The sequence below is a fragment of the Aythya marila genome (genome assembly GCF_965140915.1).
Source record: "Aythya marila genome assembly, chromosome: 8".
NCBI classification, from domain to species: domain Eukaryota; kingdom Metazoa; phylum Chordata; class Aves; order Anseriformes; family Anatidae; genus Aythya; species Aythya marila.
In genome coordinates, this window is record NC_139049.1 from 4,329,019 (window position 1) to 4,343,205 (window position 14,187).

At 37.6% G+C, this 14,187-nt stretch overlaps 1 protein-coding gene and 1 long non-coding RNA gene across 3 annotated transcripts in view; one reads left to right on the forward strand and one right to left on the reverse strand.

Moving 5' to 3' along the window:
* The window catches only part of LOC309880529, a 191,930-nt gene that overhangs the window by 134,554 nt on the left and 43,189 nt on the right, over positions 1–14,187 (forward strand). The gene's annotated exons all lie outside the window — the stretch shown is intronic.
* OLFM3 (olfactomedin 3) overlaps positions 1–14,187 on the reverse strand; it is a 60,175-nt gene that overhangs the window by 3,926 nt on the left and 42,062 nt on the right. The window contains exons 3-5 of one of the 2 annotated variants that reach the window (XM_082765543.1): positions 12,817–12,972; positions 8,741–8,960; positions 23–129 (exon numbers count right to left, since the gene is read on the reverse strand). In XM_082765543.1, coding sequence (XP_082621669.1) covers positions 23–129; positions 8,741–8,960; positions 12,817–12,972 — 483 coding nt within the window. The remainder of the gene's footprint in view (positions 1–22; positions 130–8,740; positions 8,961–12,816; positions 12,973–14,187) is intronic. The other variant, XM_082765544.1, reaches the window with a different exon arrangement.

Below are 14,187 nucleotides of genomic sequence, written 5' to 3' on the forward strand. Positions count from 1 at the left end.
ATATTTCAGCGCCTTAACATACTCGGTTGTTTTTCTCTGATGCTAATGGATCTGTCATCCAGGCTCCAAATCGGGTTCCAGATATCTTGACTGTAATGGGGCCTGTAATTTTCATCAATTTGCCACATGCTGAAATTAGAAAAACAAATCCATTAATGCAAATAATTACACAACTCTCCTTGACATAAGACAGAGCACAAGACCAATTGCTCAAAACTAAATAGTGGCTCCAGGGGATTCGGGATTAGGTTGAGGATGGATTGTCATCACTGTATGAACTTTTCTCTATTGAACAACAGTACAAATAAGTTAAGAAAAATATTTGGTTTTGTTTTTATGTATTTTAAAGCACGGTCACATTTTTGGGACATGAAAAATACAACATAGTAAAGTATCTTCCCAGCTGAAGTGAATAACATTTAATAATAAATGAAAAGACACAAAAAAGCCTTATTTTTGTCTTCAGAAAGTTCAGTGAAAAGTTAGGATTAATGGATGTTTGTGATCAATGGAAAACAATACTTTGGAGTTTTCTATTTTAAAGAATCTTCTGCTAACCAATTGTAGAAAACATATTACATAATTTTTTATTCAGGAATTTTCTATAGATAGTATCACCGCTACTTCGTGTGCCAAGTGCTGTTTTTCTACAGTGATGAACTGCAATTAGTGTGGAAAGTGGAGGGCTGTATCTTATAGTGGTCAAGTGCTTTTTTATGAGGGAACTTATACTTTTATAAGTAAATTGTCTCAGAAATGGGCATTAGGTAAACTCAAACCTTTGAATGGGACTGAAATACTTTCAAGAAAAATATCAGAAAACTAATAGTGAATAGAAAGAAATTAAGATAAGAAGTAATCACTCTCAAATTTGTGGTTTTAAGGTTAGCAAAACACAAGTGTAGTATGAGTGAATGTGTGAGTTAGAAGGGTCCGCTAGTTGGGTAGCTTTAACACACTGTATGGACATGAGCAGCAAAATGTATGCAAAGAATTTGGAACTCTGAAACCCACCATTTTTGTACTAAATAAATAAACCCACGCAGCGAACCAACACTGGGCCATGAAATTCAGGGTCCGAGCTGACAGCAGTTGAGCAGCCCGTGGCAGAGGCGTGGGGTGCAGGGAGCCCACCTCTGGCACACACATAGGAGCCTGCAGCATGAGCCAGAATTGCAAATCTCTCTGTGAGGGCAGCTGTGTGGAGCTTGAGGAGGAAGGTGGAGCAAACAGTACTGCAGAGGCACTTTGGCAGCAGCCATCCATCCGGTTTGGTGCGGGCAGCTGCAAAACCATGAGTTTTGCTGAGGCCCAGCAGAGCAGTCACCTCAACAAGTGCTGCAGCATCCTGCGGGTGTGTCCCCGTGTCTGTGCACTCTGGCAGACTTTCTCAGCTGTGTGTGGCAGGTTGTGGGGAGCAGCATGCACCCACCTGCCCGCAGGAGAGATGTATGAGCAGGCAGTGGGCTCACAGCCCGTGCTGGCCATTGTAGGGATGCACACACAGCTCTGCCTGTGGGGCGTGCGTGTGGCTGGAGCTTTTTGGCATGAGCTAGAGAAGGGTGTTCAGAAATGTGTAGGTTTATTAATGTTTCTTAAGTGCCTGCTATTGTTCATCTGTTTTATCACTTATATTGATCCTGAACGTATAGTTCACTGATTGCCGGTTAAGTTTGTGTTGTCATTAACTCAATAAAACTCCTCAGTCCTGATTTGGTTTAACTGTATGAACTGAGCAGCTTCCCCGTGTGGCAGGAGTCAGATGCTTTTAGAGAATGGTCTTTCAGAATGGATTGAGCAACTGTTCAACATGAAAAAGAGATGACATTGTACTTCAGCGGCTAAATGGTCGGTAGTGTGAATCTGGGGTCTATCCATGTGATTAAATTTTTATTCCCAGATAGCATGTAGTGATATGAAGAAAGGAAGACAGCTAGGAGATTTGCTAGGTAGCTGAGGGGCAGCTGAGTGAAAAAGTGACAAAGCTCCTCTTTTCAGCATAATGAAACAGAACATCTTGTAAAAGGCATGAGGATGTTTTTATTCTCCTGCCCTATAGTCTGTCCCATCTTTCCTTGTTCATTAAACACTCTCAGACATCTGCCTATTTGTGATATATCTTGATGGAACAGCTATTCAGAACTAAGTAATGTTACAAGTACTCTTTCCACCTATGGTAAACCAGTCCCGTTATACCAATCCTTTTCATCCCATCAGCAGGTTTCTGCTATAAACCTCAGCGGTACCTGAGGTCTGTTGGCCTACTGACAGGCGGCATGGGCAGAAGGAAGGAAGCAGCAGAGCTCAGTGCCCACCACTGTCCTGGCACGACAGCTGCCTTGCAGCTTGGAGAAATTTAGGCACAAGAGCTTAATACATGACCTAAACGTTGGAGGACGCTTCGTGTAAGTCTATACCCTGCTATTGCAGACAGCCTCTTCATAAATTTGTTAACGTGGCTGCAAAAATGGGGAATAGCTGTTTGCACTTGCCCACCCTCACCCTTACTCTACCTGAAGCTTATTTCACAACCTCACTCTTCAGTTCGTTTGAAAAATATTTGGAGTCAAGTACATAGGTGTCATCAGTCTTCTGTTCTGAGCAGTCAGATCTCAAACCATTGCTTCCAGACACATGCAGACTGGAACCAGACACCAGGGAGGTCTTTGAGCTTGCAAAGAGCTGCTTGAAAGAACTGGACAGGCCCCAAATCATGTCTCAGCTGAACAATCAACTTGATAAATCAGCTTATGTTGTTTTGAACTGTTTAAGGCTGCACAAGGAACTTTTATGGAAATAAATCATCCCAAGTGTTCCCCAAATCAACTGACGTTCTAAATACTAGTCCTGAATACAGTGAACCTGTGCTGGCTGATGATCAGAAGGCAAATGTGAGACAATAGGCTTATACTACAACTAGGAAATGCAACCGAGGCCACATTTTCCTCCCTTCTCACTGAAATCCATTTGAAATTCATTTCACACTTTATTCTGTCAAAGCTTTAGACAGTTATCTAACATGGTGCTGCTTCCAGTATATGATTGGACTGTAAAAGAATCAGGTGAATGTAATTAAGAAAACAGTAACGCTGAGCTCTCATTCCTCAAGAGAATGGTATCATGCTTTTCTCCAGTTCTGTCTTTTGGAGCCTTACTTTCTAATGTGTTTACCCATTTGTTACAGAAGAACTGCAAAACATTGCCAAAATCATGGTCATTTGTGGTTTTGTTCCTTCTGAAGTAGCAAGTGTGCTGCCTGTGCTGAAGTATTATTGACTTACTACTACAGTTAAATAAGTTATTGCAGATGAATAACACAGCATTTTGATGACATGATGCTATAAAATGCAGTTTAACACTGATATAATTAGTGTTACTGACTTTATGAAGATAATTCCTTTATAGCTTATCCAAGCCCAGTCTTTAATTTGATACAGAAAGGAAATGAATGAGAGCTCTTTCAAGAATAAAGCTCAATACAGTCTTTAAGAGTTCACTGACAACGCAAGGTGTTTTCTGTGTAGTTGTAAATACTTCCAACTTTGTATTAGTGCAAGAAAATCTATTCTTTCCTCCACCAGAATTGGAAACAGCTTCTTCTCATCTACCTAAGTGTGAAATGTGTTGATTTAATCGCAGCCTATATTTGCAATGTGAACCTTATAATTGTTCATGTAACTATATTAAAATTGATCTTGCATGCCGAGGTTTCTTGCTAGGGTGTGGTGATGCTAATATATTGAAAAAGCAGTATTATTTACATAAAACATCTGTGGCATGGCATGTCTAGGAGTCTGAAATTAAAAACAAACATACAGACAAACCAAACACCCCAAACTCCAAAGAGTTTCCCATTGAGACTTTTCTTTATCTTGGTTTCTAGGTAGGAAAGCATAACATAGAAAAACACCATATGAAATGAGAAGCACTTCTGAGCTAGCATCTGTTAAACCTGTTAGGGATTGTCTTAGACAACCCGGGGATTCCCAGCTGCCTCAGTACCCTGGTGACTCTTAGAACCCTTGGGTTTTATTCTCAGAACATCTTTATCAGAGGATTCCTGCTTGGGAAATGGGAACTGTCTACTGGGTCTGTCGGCTTCAAGCTTTGTTACCATTTTGGCGGTTTCTCTAGTCCTTGGTGAATCTTTGAAGAGACAAGAATACATACAGCTGTATGACATGGGGGGTCAAATTCTATATCTCTGTCTCAAGCCCCTGTGCCTTGCTGCCTGGCAATGGGAAGGAGATGGTAGGTGAGCTTCTCACATTGTGTGGCAGAGCCTGATGCGACTTCTGGTGGGTTTTTGAGTTAGAGCTTGTCTGGGTCTCATCATATGAAAAGAAAATTTTGAGGCAGAGTAACTGAGAGCACCTGCAGTACGCTATTTGAGGTAGAATATTGGCTTAATTGGGAGGGGAACAGACCACCAAACTAAAATAAAAAGAGCTGAATTAATGGGCACAAAATTATCTATATAGAGAAAATTTTGGTGCTGTTTCATTCTTTCAGTACAAATAAAAAAGGGAGCTCTTTCTTATGACGTTCAATAGATATCTAATGAAAGAAAGGTTTTGTGTTTCTAGCAAATGTCAGAAAGTTCAGGAACATAGAGAATAAATAGGAAAAAAAAGTGATATTTCTAGGCATTTTTCTCACCACTAAAAGGTTCAGTTGGTGTTACATAGAGTGGGATTTTTAGAAGCAATGTTGGTCTCTTTTCCTTGACTTTGAAAGAAGCAGCTGACTATCTGAGAAAGTCCTAATGATAACTCATTGTAGTAATTGGAAAATCAAACCTCTGAGAATTTATCCATTCTAAATGGGACTGTACAAGGAACATGTGATGCACAGTCTGGGTGTTTATGGCCTCTCTTTGTAACAGTTTTGCACCATGGACTTCAATAACTTTGCTTGTGATTTTGTGTATTTATATTAGGGAAGAAGTTAAGCATGAATTGGCCATTTTAAAAAAAAAAAAAAGTAGATGTACTGCTTCTGTAGGCTGGAAATGTCTGTGGGGCAGAAAACATCTGGAAGGCTGTTCCGAAGTGAGCAAATACCAGGAGAAGGTTGTGAAAACCAATTGGACAGAAGCTATTTTGAAGATAGCTAGGAAAGATAGTTGATATTGCTAGCTGCCATGATGCAAATGAATATTGGTAGCTGCTACATATACCAAGTGAGTGTATGATTTATAGCAGGACTTGAAAGGGAAATAAAATCAAAGCAACCAAAACATCCTCCTGAAGTGTTCATAAGCATTATTATTCTATTTATTGGAGGTAATAAAGAGGGGAAAATGAAGTGAGTATTTTTTTTCAGTGGTTGCACAAACCAATTGCAAGTACTTTATTTCTTTCACTCTCCAGCTTATGATCAAATTTGTTGTAACATTTCTTTCCCTCACATTACAAAGTAGAATTAGTTCTTACTTAATTGGTGCACGTCTGTTGTCATACATAATACAAATCCAGGAAGCTCTACAGTCTCATTATTAGAGCTTGCTGAGAGGAAACTCTGGATCCCTACTGCATGTGTGCAATGACTTGCTAGGTAATCTTTGGCAAAGTTGCTTTTCCTTCCTGACTTGTTTCTCCATCTACAAGAAGGTGATAATGATACATCTCTCCGTTGCACAGATTTGTACTAAATGACATTTGTAAAGCTCTCAAAATCCCACTGGGGAGGACGCCTTGGAAGTGCAAGTACCCTTGCAATAGAAAGTAATCTTATGTGTGCAGTAATACATCTTCTGCTACCGATATAACAGCATTACTTTGAATAAATGGAATATTGTACTTTTGAAGTTTTAACCAAAAATATGAATGTAAAATCTTGTTTGGATTTTGTTATAAGATATATATGTGAATGAATCCAATGTGTATCTGCTTGAACCACTTATTTCGTAAGCAATATTTGGCAGAATATTGGCTTCGATGAATGCCAGCTAGGTCATTTTATTCATTACATTAAACAGATTATGACAAGAATCAAAGGGTCCCAGACTTACTGTGCAAGCTGCATTGTCTTACACAAGCACGTACGTGGCTGCCAGTGACAGACCTGTACGTGCATAAGTGTATGTGACCTTGTGGTGTGCGCAATCATATGCACTGTCTCTACAGGTTTAATTGCATGCACTCTTTTAAAATTTTATGGCTAAATTTCTCAGCAGCTTTAGCCTGAATTTTCTCTTACTCCAAAGAGAAGGAGCAAGTTTCAGTCAACACAACTGCTATGGTAATCATTACACCTCAGTGAAAGGGAGACAACTGCTTACTGTATGCTAATGAGCATTGAAAGTGTTGCCAGTGCAGATGGAAGATCTCTTTTAAGTGGCCAGGACAGTATAAATAATGCATTATAATGCTGAAAAACACCTGCTAGGGACAAGAATGGAAAATAGCTATTACACACACTGGTTAGATAATTATATTGTGAAACACAGCAAAATCTGTGAAGGTTCGAGGCAGATCCTGTGGGGGCCAGTCCGCCTTCTGCTGCCACAGGCCATCAGATTGGCATGGGCAGTCACAACTGGGTCACCTCCAGCATGGTAAATATGGCTGGGAGAGGGGGGAGGCATGAGAGCTGTTTTTCATTTGTGCTTGCTGATCTGGGCTCACGCTACCGTTTGTCAGGAGTTGCTCTCAGAGATCCTAACTTAAGCTGTTCTTAGACTAATTCTAAGGGTGTGCAAGGATAGTCATTTAAGCATCTAAGTCCAAATAATAAGGATAAGTCTGTATTTGTGCTTGAAAAGACCAAAACACTTATAATAAAGAGTCAGAAGCAACACATTTGAATTTTAAAATACGTAAAGAAGTTGCAACTTTAATATGAAAATACCAGATTGATAGTAGACCTCCTAGATGACACCATGTTACATTATTGTTACCTCAAATTACACCTGTCTTGGGGTTTTGGAAAATGTAGTTATGTAGTTTGCTATGGGACTGCAGTGGGTTGACCCTGACACTGCCACTCACTTACGTCCCTACCTCCCAGTGCAACAGGGGTGAGAACTGGAAGTGCCAAAAAAAAAAAAAAAATTGCAAAGGTAATCAGTCACCGCAAGCAGACTGGTGCCCAGACAGTCTGAGTTGCAGCTACCTTGGAAAGCAACCTTTCCGTTTTTATTGCTGGGCATGTTGTGACATGGCAAGGAATAAACCTTTGGCCAACCTGAGTCAGCTGTCCCAGCTGTGCTCCCTCCCAGCCTCTTGCCCATCCCCTGCCTACTCTCAGTAGTAGGAAGAAGAGAAAGCCTTGATGTTGTGTAGGTAGTGCTCAACACTAGCTAAACATTGGTATTATCAACACTGTTTTAGTCACAAATCCTAATCACAGCAGCATGCAGGATGCTAGGAAAACAATTAAATCCCTCTTGGCTAGAACCACTACAAATGCTTCAGAGAATTTAAAGCAGAAAGGATGTCCAGGGAGCCATCCATGTGTTAGGAACAGGTTATGTTTATCTGGAATGCATTGGTGGCATGGATGTGCTCAGTAATCTATTTCATAAACATATTTTCTATCTAGTCATAGTTTTAATATATATAATTTTTCTGCATTATTACATCAAGAGAAATAGAACGTGCTGCAGGAATTCAGGGTAGATAGGAGGGGAAACATGGCTAAAAATTAGGGAAATAGGAAATTTATAGGAAAAGGAGAAGAGATCCTTCATATGAATACTTCTGGTCATATGAATACCCCAGTGATATTTTAAAATGTATCCTCTACTCTAGTCACTTCACTAATCATTTTTAAAAGAATACACCACAAAATCAAGGAAAAATAAAATGCTTGTTAATGTGATGATGGTCTTCTGTTGCCTCCTAAACTTACTGGAATGCTCACTATCAGAAAATACTGTTTATATGAATTTGCTTGTTTGCTGCAGTATTGTAATGCGGCCACTTTCTCTTGACTGCCTTCTGCCAATGCAGTAGTGTGCTATAATATGTGCACTGAGAGGAAAATAGGATTATAAGATGTTTCTGTTTGAAGAAGTCTTTCATTTACTTAGCCCATCATCACTGCGTTATTTCTAGTATAAAACAAAGAAACTGAAAATAAATAATTTGAGGGTAACCTAACCTAGATTTTTCTCATTCCATTGCCTCACAAAAATAGCACTGCCTATCAAATTAATAACATCATGCATAGCCTTCAAAAGTAAACATCCCCCACCTGATAACTGAGATACTGATCACAGGATTGAACCTAGGAGTTTGTATTTTATTTATTTTCCTTCTTAACTTACAAAGCATTTATTTCTCATAGAGGGGGTGGATTGTTAGCTATAGCGACCAAAATTTCCATAGTAGCGCTCTAATCAGGTTTCTCAGAGTCAGTGCATGCATTCTGAGGGCAGACTTTGCATCATGGCTGCAAAGTGGGTGGGTACCAATTACCCTGTTTGGGTAATGGAAGTTAAGGCTGACACTTAACGATACTTCAGACTTTTACTTTTGGTAGCTAATACTGAGCTAGTGCTGATTTTTGGAGATGCTGAACATCAACTTTTTCTAACAAAAGCCAGCAACTACTACCCTGGCCAGCATGTTCCAATACTTCACAACCCTTTTGGTGAAGAAATTTTTCCTAAATGTTTTAATTTTTCCTGAATATAGCTCAGACTTTCATCAAAAAAGAAAACTTCATCCTGCTACAGAGAAAACCAAAAATGTACAGCTGTGGGATCAAATCTGACAAGAAATTGTAAACTTACTGAGCTTTTTCATGCAGTCTCGAAGCCTGGTTTCTAAACTGAGCACCCGCTGGTGTAGTTCCTCATAGTCATAAGCACCAATCTCTTCCTGAATCCCAGTGAGGACAGCAGACAGATTCCTAATTTCTTCCTTGAACTGGGTGATTAGTTTGGCATCAGTTTTGTATTGTTCCAGAACTGGGATCAGTGGTAGGAGCTCATCCATCTTTTCTTTCAACTCCTGTTAAAGGTAATCAAATGCGTATTAGAGCAGTTTAAAGGAATTCAATCCTCTTATTCCCTTGTATGTAATATTTATGCCTCATTATTAAAATGACTCGAAAATGACTATTGATTTTAGTTAGAGCTATTATTTCAGTGTACTGTGAAAGTCTTAGAAATCTCAGAATTAATGGCAGTAAGCAGTAGACAAAATGTGTGAGATGATAGTTTATTTCTACTGAGGTATATGATTAGCTTGCGGTGATCTGAACCAGACCTGTTGAGGGTCTGACTTTCCATCCAGAGGATATAAACCCCCATGGACTGTATCTTCCTTGAGAAAAGGTGATTAGACCTGAACACCTGGTGACAGTCAAAAACATCACACCTGTTCTATAGTGGGTAAGCTGTTCATTTGTATTTCACTCCTTAGAAATACTGAGTTCATTTTTTCCTAAATATCTGTTGGACCCTGTTTAGTTCTGATCTGGACACAGTGATATATACCTCTTTCTTCTGAAGTGAAAAATCCATGGTTCTTAAACTGTTTCGTACTTGCGGTACTTCTACATCACTAGGTGCCTTTGAACTTCCTCAGGCGTTCTTTGTTCTGGACTGTAGCAAATCATTGCTATGTGCAGTTGGTATTGTGTCACCACTCCTGTTCCTAAATATCGATTAAGGAAAGCAAGGCTCCACTTGGGAATTTTTGGTTGCCCCTTTCTCAGACTTTTGTCATGTACGTTGAGAATTTCTCTTTGTAACTTATAATGACTGCTTGTATTTTGTTTTTGTAATAATTCTTTTAAATTCAGTAAACTTAATCTTTACTATATTAGTCTAGATTGAGTTTTTTTTTTCTTTCTTTTTATTTTTATTTTATTATTATTATTATTTTTTCTGTAGATAACCTCAAAGAATCCTTGCAATCAAAAGGTTTTGCTTTATGAAAAGCTTGTAGGTTTGCCCTTGATTTGCATATCTGTTTATATTTTGAGAAAACAGCAGGACTTCTGTGAGCAAATGCCAGAGGCATGAGGAGATGCAAGCCTGGACAAAACAAGAACAAGGGTGGAAATAGAGACTTGTTAGGTACTAGTATTAGGTGATAATAGAGACTGAGAATGGATGAGGACACACAGGGAGAGGCTATTGAAGAGATTAGAAAATGGAGTCCTGAAGGAATAGATGGAGTAGTCAGCAGATTAAAAGGGAAAGCAGAAGAGAACTAAATGGATGCCTAAGCACAAGGAAGAAGTGCAGAAGCAAATGTGGTCAGAAGTTTGTATAGTCAATGAGATGCACGGAGATATGTACAGTTTGTTACACCACTTGTATAAATGGATGCAATAAACATAGTAAAACATTTTCAAAATAAATAACATAATGTCAAACAGAATGCTTTTCTACTGAGGAGATGTATAAGAAGCTGATAGGCAGGGTTGGCATTAGATTTGCTTGAAGATCTGCCTCTGAGTTTTTACCTCTCAAACGTGTTCTAGAACAGCTTGAGAGTTCTACGTCTCTTCAGTACTCAGCTCATCCATGCAGTTTTAACAATCGTTTTCATAATGGAATTATTATTTGCTCAAAATAAAGACCTATATGTGGAGTTGGGAAGAATAGTTTGCATGCATATTATCTTAATATCTAGAAAGTGGCATTTTAAATTACAAAGAGATATGTTGTTATAAATGGATTAGAAACTATCATAAGTTTTCTTTGTATCTTTGGCTCTGTTCTCAAGGGGTCTTCCAATTATAGAATATTAGCAGAATTATTGAGGTGGACAGGAAGAAATGAAGAGTTTTTGTCTACGGTTAAAACTATTTTTCATTTGACTATCCTTATTAAAAATTCATCTTGAGCCTAATATATCTGTAAAAAACAAACAGTTGTGTCTTTCTTGATAACAACAAGACTAGGTTTTGTGATGTGGAATGCAGAGCTCCAAAAGCCAAAGTTTATATTTGATTTTGAAATGATGAACTTAGGCTTTGGTTCTAGGGGCACTAAGCAGTCAAAAATCATGGGTAAACCATGGATGGAAAAACAAAACTCAGAAAGATGATGTGTTTAGAAGAATTAGTGGAATTCTGACAGAATTTATGTCAGATGAGGTATCATTTGATCAAACTGCTGTAACTTTTTTGGGGGGGACCAGACATCTTTTGCCTGGTGTGAATGCTGATTTAACAGAAATATGACCATATTCTCAAGTGTGACCTGGATCAAATTTGTACTATTTGGCTCTCAGAAACATGTAACCATAGCATAAAACATCTCACTTCAGTAAATGATATAAAGATGTTTTTGGTGTTTTCATGAAAAACAAAACAAAACGAAAACCATAGTGTTTGCTGACATTCCTAACTTGTTGCTGTGATCAGTGGTACAGGAACTAAATTGTACTGCAAAATGAATGGCTGGTAGGCATGTTCTGGTGCTTTGCACCTGCTGGTGTGAGGGGTTATGTTATATCAAGAAGTTCCTGTGTCTCAGGTAAGATAAAGCACTGGAATTTTAGTAGGCTGAATTTCAGAAAGCCAGCAGCATGTTGTGTGATGTTGACCTTCTAAATTCCTCTATCATTTGATTGGCTGGAAATCTGGTTTATGCTCCTGGCAAACTATCAAACTGAGGTTAAATGACCAATATAAATACTGAATATTTAAAAGGTTAGAATACTGCAGGAGTCTGCTACCTTTGACATCACATATCAGACAGTCAAATTTTGATATTTTGTTCAAGAAAAACTATTATGAGGATAAAGAATATATAATGGCATTATAGAAATGTGTTGTAGCAATGAGTGATAAAAGGAAAAATTGCAGAGCTTTACTACCTGAAAATTACTAGAACTATGTGTTCAGCCTCCTATATGAAGAGTCATGACAAAGAATAATGTTTGGTAGGCAGATTATTAATGTACTTAATTCCTAATGCTATTAAGTACACAATATTCAGTGTCTCTAGAAAATAAAATAGCTATGTAATTGTTTAGGTATGTAACTTTAATGCTGATTAGAAAAGTATGTCCATTTTGTGTTTCATGAAGGGTTTAAATATAAATTTTGTTAATGTAAGCTTTGTAATATATTTTTTAGATTCTATCTTGCTGTCTTGCAACCTGAAATGCTGTTTATCAGACTTGATATTTGAAGAACTTAACTATGTTTTTGTAAATTTTTCTTCTTAAAACAACTTCAGATACATTTAAGTGTTTTTTTTTTTTTTTTCTCTCTCTCAGAATACACAAAGCTGTTTTGTAATCTTTGCAACTCTCCTTCCTCACAAAAAGATTGGCTTGTGTTTTTTTCTTGTCATTAAAATTCCTTATAAGTCTTTTTTTAATCATACAGATGCGACTGGGAATGATTGCCCTCCTCCCCTATCCCAAACTCAGAATAGCAAACCTTCAGACATGAAATTAGATCTTAATTCTACTGGATAAAAATGACAACAACCTGATTTATTATAGGCTTTCTTCCCTTCTACTGCAGTGAATGTCAGGCAGCAGTAAAAGTGCAGAACTCTCTAGTTACTTGCTATTAATTCCATTGGATCTGCCCATTTATCACTGGAGCTTGAATGAATATAAATTTCTCAGTATGACATGCACAATGATACAGGAAAAACAGGAATCTGTTTCTAGTGACATATCTCCAATATCTTAATAATTAATGGTTACTTCCTAGTACAATTAAATTGAACAGAGCAAAAGATTATTATCATAAAGGAAATCTTATTACGCTTTTCATTTTAATGTTGCTCTTGTATGAACATTTCAAGCTGAGATCTTAGCAGTCCATGCATTGCTGCTTAGTACATCGCTTCCAGCAGGCTTTCAAAGTTATTGTTAAAATAAAACCTACTTGAAAATGCTTTGTCATTAATGTCTTCCGATCATCTTCAATTTGCCGAAACTTGGCCTTCAGCCCTTTCATTTGTGTTTCCATTTTTAAAACATACTGGAAATCCCTCTGAGTCCGTAGATTTAAAACTTCAATAGATTGGGACATATTCTGAACCTGTTAAAGAAGAACACTCTCTAAATGCACTTTTTGTTGCTTTACTTTTTTTTTTTTTTTTTTTTTTTTCCTGCTTAGATAGTTAAATGTCAGGCAATAAAATGTACTTATGTCAAGGCTTATGGCAAGGCTTTAGCTGTGAGTCACTTATACCACGGTATAGGTTTTAAATTCCATAACTGCATGACCGTACAAAAATTGGGAACAGGGCTAACAGAGGGCTAGCAGGACTGAGATCTTAGAGCCACAGAGTATTTGGATAGTTTCTTTGAGGTAGAGAGGGGGATCCTTTCAGCACCATTTTCAATGGGCTGGAAGAATGCTGTTAAGTGTTAGAGGCTACTTTGTCTTTTGTAGTAGATGCTGCCTGTTCTTCAGGATGCTCCATGCAGCATGTGTTTTCTCCTCCACTTGAGGAACAGGACTAAGATTAGGAGAAAATTTCTGGGCTGTTACAAAGAGTGTGATTTTCATAGCTAGTAGGCATTGGTATAATAACTCACTATAAGGAATACATGAGACTGTCCAGAGATAAGCTGGGATGGGACCATCATTAAATTGGGATTTGCTTGTGGTTTTACAAGTATAAAATTAGAAACTTTAGCCAATTATTTTAATAGTAGAAAAGCATTTTTTATAGATAAGTGACTGTTCAGGAAACTGTAGTACTGCAAGTGACCTCATTTAGCACTTTCACTAAAATGAGGCAAGGACTTTTCATCTGGAGTTAATTATATAATTATATTATATATCTATATAATATATATGGATATATATATCTATATATAGATAATTATAATTATCTAACAGTACCTATTATAAAAGCAATGCTTTTCCCAGTCATAAATATGACACATTTTGCAAATGCAGTTATTATTTGTCAGTAAGCGTTCCGTCCACTAAAACAGGAAAAAAGTGGACTATGAAAAAAAAAAATTAAGAATATTAAGTGCTGTATTGAAGTTTTGTCTCAAAAAAAATTGACCTTCCTAATAAACCACAAAAGTAGCAGTACTCCTGTAGTCTGCAAGAGCATGTAAATTTTAATTTAAATTTAAATTTTGTATTTGAAATTAATATGTTGCAACCTACGGACTGCGGGGATTCAGAAAAATATATACTTAAAATAGTAAAAATCAGCTTTTGGACAGTTGCCATTGGCAGTTCCAAGAAGTATTTTTAAGTGAAAAAAGTAATGTTTTTATTTCTTCTTTG